The sequence below is a fragment of the Aegilops tauschii genome, chromosome 5 (genome assembly GCF_002575655.3).
Source record: "Aegilops tauschii subsp. strangulata cultivar AL8/78 chromosome 5, Aet v6.0, whole genome shotgun sequence".
Lineage (NCBI taxonomy): Eukaryota > Viridiplantae > Streptophyta > Magnoliopsida > Poales > Poaceae > Aegilops > Aegilops tauschii.
In genome coordinates, this window is record NC_053039.3 from 479,470,869 (window position 1) to 479,479,144 (window position 8,276).

The following is an 8,276-nucleotide window of genomic DNA, read 5'->3' on the forward strand; positions in this document are numbered from 1 at the left end:
GAAACTACTCTACACACGACTGTTATTTTCAGCATGAACTGCGCTGGACGGTATGTGTAGGAGTAGTTAGCGTGGTCAGCACCAACGGGGAATTAACAACTAGTTAGCCAGCGATCTCGTCCACAGAGACGTCTCAGTCGATAGATAATGAGATACCCATGGATCCTCTCGTGATGGTAGTGGTGCTGCAGTAGCGCAGGCAGTGATCTCCATTGTTCCTATACATAGTATATATGATCCGCCGTGGTCGTCGATCGCAGCTAGCTAGTAGGGCGTGAGGTCCACTCTTGCGAATCAAACCCAATGATCTCTTTCGTTTCTTTTTATTATCTTGAGATCCTCGTGTGTATCTGAGACCACTCTTTCGTTTCATGACATGACATGCTCACTCGCTCGCCCTTCTCATCATTCTCACGTACACAGCCACCATTAGTGCTAGCAAGAGCCTCACGCACACCGTGCTGCCAAGATGGGGACTTTGCACAAGGCCACCTTCATTCTCCTCATGCTCTGCTTGTCAGCATTGGGGAGAGCGGAATATCTCAAGTACAAGGACCCGAAGCAGCCCGTCGGCGCCCGCATCAAGGATCTGCTCGGACGGATGACCCTCGCGGAGAAGATAGGCCAGATGACGCAGATCGAGAGGATAAACGCCACCGCGGAGGTGCTATCGAAATACTTCATAGGTAAAATCATATCCCACGCTCACACTAAAACATGTGCAAATGGTGAATGCCGGCTGCGGAGTTTGTGTTTGACATTGGTGTGCGGTGATGAATGCAGGTAGCGTCCTGAGTAGCGGCGGCAGCCCGCCTTTTCCCCGAGCGTCTGCTGAGGATTGGGCTTCAATGGTGGATGAAATGCAAAAGGCCGCCCTCTCTACCCGCCTAGGCATTCCGATGATCTACGGCATTGACGCTGTGCATGGTCACAATAACGTCTACAAAGCTACCATCTTCCCTCATAACGTTGGTCTCGGAGCTACCAGGTATAAAGTGCTCTTAATTATTATTTTTGTGATAAGATAGACAGATTTGGTATATTACGTCGATTGGGTGTGACAATTATGTAGAAGAAGAATAAACACAAAGTGTGATATGCATATAGTTTGTGATGCATATGTTGATTCCGTCTATATTGTTAATGTCTCGCGGCCTTCCAGGGACCCTATGCTGGTCAAAAGGATAGGAGAAGCAACTGCTCTTGAAGTTAGAGCTACCGGGATTCCATACGTCTTTGCTCCATGTACTGCGGTAATAGATAATACATGTTTTGCAGGTTGGTCTGGATAGCAAAGATTATTGTTCTTATGTTAGTAACTCATTTGCTTATTTTATTACTCAGGTTTGTAGAGACCCAAGATGGGGACGCTGCTATGAAAGCTATAGTGAAGACCCAAACATTGTCCGGTCAATGACCACAATCATCTCTGGCTTGCAAGGTGATGTTCCCTCAGGTTCCGAGGGAAGACCATATGTTGCTGGAAGGTAATATCTATCCAACACATAGTAGCCAAATTGTCTCCCGGGCGTGTAAATGTGAAAGTAACGTTACATTAGAAGATGTGGCTAACTTTGCCGCCACTCTGATATCCTCTGCAGTAAGAAAGTTGCTGCATGCGCAAAGCACTATGTTGGTGATGGAGGCACGTTTATGGGGATCAACGAGGGCAATACAATCATCGACAACCATGGGATGATGACTATCCATATGCCTGCTTACTATAATTCTATCATCAGGGGCGTATCTACTATTATGGTCTCGTTCAATAGTTGGAATGGAACGAAAATGCACGCCAACCATTACCTAATCACAGATTTTCTCAAGAACAAACTCAAATTTAGGGTATGTTGCTCATTCTCGCAGAAGATGTCTCTCCCTAGCTATTTGTTTTTCTTCTTGTATATTAAGATATACTGGTGTCATTAATTTATTAGGACTTTGTGCAAACAGGGTTTCGTGATTTCAGACTGGCAAGGCATTGATAAGATTACGACTCCCCCACACTTGAACTATTCCTATTCAATTGAGGCCGGAATTGGTGCTGGTATTGACATGGTAAGCCAAGTCCAATCAACTTGTATCGACAAAACTCGAGTTGATAGCTAGCATGATAAAGGATGTTCCTTGTCTGGTTATGATACATCCTTGACGATTGTTATCTCATCTGCAACTAATACATATGTGACAATTTATTCGGTAGCTATTTGCCATATAATTACACATGATCATAAAATAGTATGCTAATTTTAAGATACAACTTCACTAGAAGGAAAATATACATTTGTTATACAATTTAAACTGAGAAAACATATCAATAGACTACACCCTCTTTCTATCTCAATACCCAAAAATTCATATTTTTGTTGAAAAAATGTTTAGCATATTTTATTTTGCAGATCATGGTTCCTTTTGGCTACACAGAATTCATTGATGATCTGACATCCCAAGTTGAGAAAAACATTATCCCTATGAGCAGAATCGACGATGCTGTCTACAGGATTCTTCGGGTCAAGTTTACCATGGGTCTATTTGAGAACCCTTATGCTGATCGAAGTCTTGTTGGTGAACTCGGGAAGCATGTTAGTTTTTACCACCACATTTTCTTTCACTGACACTTCATTCGTTAAGGTACTAGAAAGCTTTACTATAAATTTCTTCCACTCGTTAGGAACACCGAGAACTCGCTAGGGAAGCCGTCAGGAAATCATTGGTGTTGCTGAAAAATGGAAAATATGCATCCACCCCATTGTTGCCTCTCCCAAAGAAGGCTGGTAAGATACTTGTAGCCGGGAGCCACGCCGACAACTTGGGCAACCAGTGTGGAGGATGGACAATCGAATGGCAAGGAGACACCGGCAACGATAAAACTGTTGGTAAATGGGTGTCTCTTATTTCAGTGCATGTTGTACTAATTAGTAGGAGCATCGTTGATCATTGGAACAAAAGCTCATGGAATCATGTGATGAAACGCAGGGACGACGATCCTTTCGGCGATCAAGTCAACCGTCGACCCTAGCACACGAGTGGTCTTCTCTGTTAACCCAGATAGCACTGTTGTGGAAAATGGCAAGTACGATTATGCCATCGTGGTGGTGGGTGAGCCACCCTATGCCGAGACATTCGGCGACAGCCTGAACTTGACGATCCCTGCCCCCGGCCCCTCGGTGATCCAGACTGTCTGCAAGAAGATCAACTGTGTGGTGGTGCTCATCTCCGGTAGACCGCTGGTGGTGGAACCCTACATCGGTGCCATGGATGCGTTAGTCGCCGCCTGGCTACCCGGCACGGAAGGCCAAGGCGTCGCCGACGTGCTCTTCGGCAACTACGGGTTCTCTGGGAAGCTGGCGAGGACATGGTTCAAGTCGGTGGACCAGCTGCCAATGAACGTTGGGGACAAGCACTATGACCCGTTGTTCCCCTTCGGGTTTGGCCTCACCACAAAGGCAAAAAAGTGAACGGGGTGAGATAATTGAAATGGGAGGAATGACGGTTGGCATGCGAGAGATGAGATTGTCAACCGTTGAATCATGTCAACCTCCATAGGGTGTGCATGGCTTTATCTATCTACTATCTAGTACAACTTATTACCTGTACTTGTATAAATAAAAACATGAGTGGGCCGGGTGAATCCAAATAATCTCACTCATTTGACCACCTATATCCAATGTGTCCATGCACCAATGAGCTGCAGTCTATGTTACGACCTAGCAAAGCACCTAGCCAAGTCACTCAACTGGTGGTGCATACGGAGGTTGCACATCGAGCTAGACCAAAGCAACTCAGAAGCAACATCGCCAAGGACGGCGAACCATATGTTGCGAGTTAGGACCTTGTCTTACTGAGAAGCTGAAACCTAAAGGCGCGACCTATCCTTTGAGTGGACAATGAGGACACCAATGAAGGCTGCAATCGATGCAATGTTACCAGTCATACATGCACCTGTCATAATCTCAGATTCTGGGAAGACCAAAACCTTAGGGAACATCAACGTAGCCAAAGGGGAGTCGCCGGAGTGAAGGACGTCAAGGTAAAGCTTGGAAATATGCTATTGAATTGGACATGTGTTGCACCTGCACGATTACTAGTACCGATAGGCATAAGAGCCAAAGAATTGTTCTAAAAAAACATACAAGCAAAATTATTCTCAGAAAAAAACCGTACAAGCAAAATTAATAATTGAACAAACTGAAACCAGTGAATATAAAAGTATAATGTTACTTCTTGAATATACGCTAACAGGGTGTCATGATAACTCACGAAACATGCATGTACATGAGTAACCAGCATAAGAATAAAAGTAACTAACTTCATCCCACAGTACAGACCATAGTAGACCATACAAGATACAACAAACCAGGGCACCCTTCTTTATCTTTGGTACTGAATATTAAAAGCTGCAGTCGAAAATAAAATCCCTTGACAACATCAGACCATATCCCTTCTGAGTAAGTGAAAAAATATTGGAGACCAGGGAGAGCTGCTGGGCAACCAAAAAGATCCCATTAGTACACATGAACAGACATTTTCTATCAAGTCTACTACTCCACTATATTCAATCAACTACATCTTCAATGAACCTTTTCGATGGAATCAACAGAAACTTTTGAATATACAACTCCAGTGCTTCAATTAAAAATAGTTGGAGCAATGGAGCTAAGCAAAATAGATGTGAAACACTGGTTTCAGATTACTTATGTTGTCTCAGCTGTGAATCCCTATTTCTCCTCTATTTTAGATATCCATCATTTCAAATTTGATCTTTCACTGTGGGTTAGTTTACAGTTTGCATTGTGGCGATTCTCCTTTTTAAAACCATCCAAGCTTGAGATATTAGTACTATTTCACAAGCTGTCTATCAAGTACCAACCATCCATTAGAATTCCCCACATGTATTTTCTTTGTTTCTTGGAAGCCTTGTTAACAATCCTTGTGTGTTTTCACAATCTATCCCGGAAAATCCATTTCCAAAATCTTAATGTTCCTAGATAGGGTTTTTGAATGTGGATCACATGGTACTATGATCAGTATGATTTTAGCATTTCTTGTGCTCAAATATGTTTAGTTAGAGAAAAAAAATTGCACGTGGAGGATAAATTGGTCATAACGAGCGATAAAGATCCCTAAACACAGCAATAGCTACAGAGCGCACCACAAACGTGTGGTAACCAAACAATGAAAAGTACCTAAATTCCGTGAATGAACTACAATGCAAAGGACTTGTATAATGAGGTCTGAATCTAACAGTTCCTCATATGCTGCATGTGTGCTCACATGTACAAGAAAAATTGTCTTCCCAAATAACATTTGGCAATTAAATAAAGACATCAAAAAGGAATAAAATAAGACAGAGCTATAAACTAAAAGGAAGTAGAGCAAACCTGGAACTACAGGGCATTTGGTGCAAACAAAAATATAATCAAAGGGTTTCCATATCAGTTGCTTCCTGGTAAGTTCCTCATCCAACATGAGGCGTATGAAAAGGACTCTTGTAGCTCGTCATATCCATACCTCATCTCACCCAAGTATAGAACTTTGCAGGTATCAAATTGTAGGCCACTGTTCTGAAGGCCCCATGAAAGAAAACAACCTCTTTGTAAGGATGAAATCCAAGACAATAAAAATAATCCCGATAACCACCCTTGTCATCCCAATCATCTGTGCTAACCACGTATTCATTGTCAGTGTCCCAGTCAAAATCGCCTTCCGTCATTGCTTTGTCATTGTCATGTGCAGGCTGAAGATTGATGCCATTCTTCAACACCAGATCCATCTGATCCTCCGACTGCACGACCCAGTATGGACCATCAACGTGGTTGGCAGGATAAATTTCCACTACTCGCTGAAGGTCGATGACATTCCTCAGTGCCCACTCCATCTGACCATGCGATTCATCAAGGAACCAAATCTGAAATGTGTTGCGGTCGACACCGAATGCACAATACACCCCCTTCTCTGATTTTCCTATGCGAGGCACAGTATATCCTTTATTTCCATCATGCAACAAGTTTATTCTGCAAGAACCAAATCAACAATAATAAACATTATAATAAGCAAAATTATACGAATATTGGTGGGGAAAATAAACTGAACATCCAATTACATCTGGTGCCTAAGATGGGGGTAGATATATAGTAAGTACCTCATCAGAAATTCCTCTTCGCAACGAACATAGAGCGCGTCCTTCCAATAGGCGGCGTAGAGGAAAAATGATACAGTATGATAAACCGCTTTCACATCGGCAACCGTTCCCGCGGCCTCCCCTTCCCGAAGAAGGGGTCTTTCCTTCCAGCAACCGGTCTTTGAGGAGAAGACGTGCACGATGTAAGGCGAGGGTGGCCATTCCATCGCGGACACCGATTCATCATCATCATCACAAATGTGCATACAGATATGCCCCGTCGGAAGCTTGAACGGAATGTTAGGGATCAAGAACACCTCGTAGTGCGGCGACAGCGCCGGATCGTACGCGAGGTAGCGATTCTCGTTGCTGCAACGTGTGCAGCCTGCGGCCGTGCACGAGGGCGGCAGAGGGGGCAGACGCACCCACTGCCGTGTGGCGGGGTTGACCACGTGATCGCACATCAGGAGGAGGCCGTTGCAGCAGTCCATGATCGGGAAAACGTCGTTCAGCGGCCAGTCCAGGTAGTCGAGCTTACCGGTGACCCTGCGGCCCGTGGCGGGGCTGGAGAAAAGCATGGGTATGTTATAGGGACAGGTCTCGTAGAAGATGCCGTCGACCGTGAGCGGGAGCAGATCCGCGCGGAGCAGGCGGTTGGCGTCGACGACGGCGCGCCACCCCTTGCACACGCAGCGGCACGCGGCCAGGCTGCGCGGCGCGAGGCGGCGGAGGACCTCCGCGAGGACGTCCTGGGGCGCCTGATCCATGCCGACCGTCGGGCGGTTGCTTGCTTGCTAGTACATGCGGTGCGTGGAGGGGGCTGGCGGCCAGGACGGGGTGGTTGGGGGCTGGAGGAGCTGGGAAGGCGAGATGCCGCGGCCGGGCCGGCGAGGGGAAGACCTGGAAGATTGGATGGCCGCCGGTGCCCCAAAAGATTGGTTGGGAGGATTGAGCACCAGCTAGCAGATCTCCAAACATTTAATTCATCGAATTTAATTATACTCCTGTACGCGACCACCCCACCCAGCACCCACGCATCCATTCCGAGCTAGCTACAGCCGATTGTCGACACAAGTTTGCCTTCGCGTGCAGTCACGGTGAACGAGGTGGAGTAGAGACGCTGCACGAGCACAAGAAGCCCAACTTCTCCATCTTCAAGGACGACCCGAGCTTCAGATTCAGAGATCAGTCTCACAATCCGAGCTGAGCTCAAGCTCCACAATTGCGTTTCTCTAATGATCTTGACTGGGTTCTGAATTTGTGGTTGGTTGGTTGCTTGGTCCATCTCAGGAGGAGGGCTTGCCCTGTTCAGGACCAACAAAGGAGCGAACCTCTTCGTGGACAGGGTGTTCGACCTCTTCTTCTTCAAAAAAAAAAGTTCCATTGTTTTTTACTGTTATTTATATTGTTTTGGAGTTATATTTCATATTATGGTGCTATTCTAATGTCTCTTCTCTCTTAAAATGCAAGATACAATAAAAGAGAAGGGATTACCAGCAGCTAGAAATCTGACCCGCAAAAAGAGATAGCAATTCTTTGAAGCTCAAAATGTCGTAAAAATTTACAAAAATTTATTTTGAAATATATAAAGATACTGGAAGGAAAAATACCCGAGGGGAGCCACCTAGGGCCCACAAGCCCAGGGGGCCCAGGCAGGCTTGTAGGGCCACAGAGGTGCACTGATGCTGATGTTCTGCTATATGAAGTCATTTGCCCAGGAAAAAAAAGGAGAGGCCTTTCGGAAAGAGCCGTCACCGTCTCGAGGCGGAACCTGGGCAGAAGCTTGGATTTGCTGACATAGCATCCTGAGAGAGGGTGGGATTGCAAATTAGTGACACCACATGCAATGGGGTGCGCATGCCCTCGAAGCCTGCACCGCCCCCGCTGCTCCGGCTACCATCGAGCTCCCCCAGCGCTGCTCCATACAGCCATGATGGGTCAGCGTGAGCCTTGTGGTACTGTTCCGTCGCTTCAAACGAAAATCCATGCGTCCGCGGCTTGTATGGTTGACCTGTCTTGAGCACGCACGCACTCCCGTGCCACGTGCCATAAACTGAGCACCTATTGATCCTCTGTCCTTTGCCACCTCCTCGGTGCTCACCGCCGCCACATCCAAAGCGAGGACGCTGAGCCCGTCCGCTAGCTCTAGGGAGAG

General features: G+C 46.1%; 2 protein-coding genes across 4 annotated transcripts; one reads left to right on the forward strand and one right to left on the reverse strand.

Moving 5' to 3' along the window:
• The first annotated feature begins 257 nt into the window (after window positions 1–257).
• Window positions 258–3,636, forward strand: LOC109745611 (uncharacterized). Its single transcript, XM_020304733.4, has 9 exons — window positions 258–686; window positions 784–988; window positions 1,163–1,253; window positions 1,345–1,487; window positions 1,602–1,845; window positions 1,954–2,058; window positions 2,400–2,582; window positions 2,672–2,876; window positions 2,977–3,636. The coding sequence occupies exons 1-9, from the start codon at window positions 470–472 to the stop codon at window positions 3,456–3,458; spliced, it is 1,875 nt and encodes a 624-aa protein (XP_020160322.1). The 5' UTR covers window positions 258–469; the 3' UTR covers window positions 3,459–3,636.
• Window positions 3,637–4,179: 543 nt separating this feature from the next.
• Window positions 4,180–7,088, reverse strand: LOC120964951 (uncharacterized). 3 transcript variants are annotated; one of them, XR_006664579.2, is made up of 3 exons: window positions 6,143–7,085; window positions 5,382–6,014; window positions 4,180–4,480 (listed from the first exon to the last, which is right to left on the reverse strand). XR_006664579.2 is itself a non-coding variant. In XM_040390040.3 (3 exons), exons 1-2 carry the CDS (start codon window positions 6,886–6,888, stop codon window positions 5,513–5,515), a joined length of 1,248 nt encoding a protein of 415 aa, XP_040245974.1. In that variant the 5' UTR covers window positions 6,889–7,088; the 3' UTR covers window positions 4,180–4,480; window position 5,512. The 3 variants fall into 3 exon arrangements, 1 of the variants encoding a protein (XP_040245974.1); XR_006664580.2 differs by having other exon boundaries at window positions 4,180–4,483; XM_040390040.3 differs by having other exon boundaries at window positions 5,512–6,014; window positions 6,143–7,088.
• Window positions 7,089–8,276: the final 1,188 nt, after the last annotated feature.

Excerpts from the sequence above, each read along its gene's own strand:
- LOC109745611 (XM_020304733.4), top strand. The coding sequence starts at position 470 with ATGGGGACTTTGCACAAGGCCACCTTCATTCTCCTCATGCTCTGCTTG. Across the intron at positions 989-1,162 it reads GTTGGTCTCGGAGCTACCAG|GGACCCTATGCTGGTCAAAA; the intron begins GTATAAAGTGCT and ends GCGGCCTTCCAG. Across the intron at positions 1,254-1,344 it reads TCTTTGCTCCATGTACTGCG|GTTTGTAGAGACCCAAGATG; the intron begins GTAATAGATAAT and ends TTTATTACTCAG.
- LOC120964951 (XM_040390040.3), bottom strand. The coding sequence starts at position 6,888 with ATGGATCAGGCGCCCCAGGACGTCCTCGCGGAGGTCCTCCGCCGCCTC. Across the intron at positions 6,015-6,142 it reads GAAGAGGAATTTCTGATGAG|AATAAACTTGTTGCATGATG; the intron begins GTACTTACTATA and ends TGGTTCTTGCAG.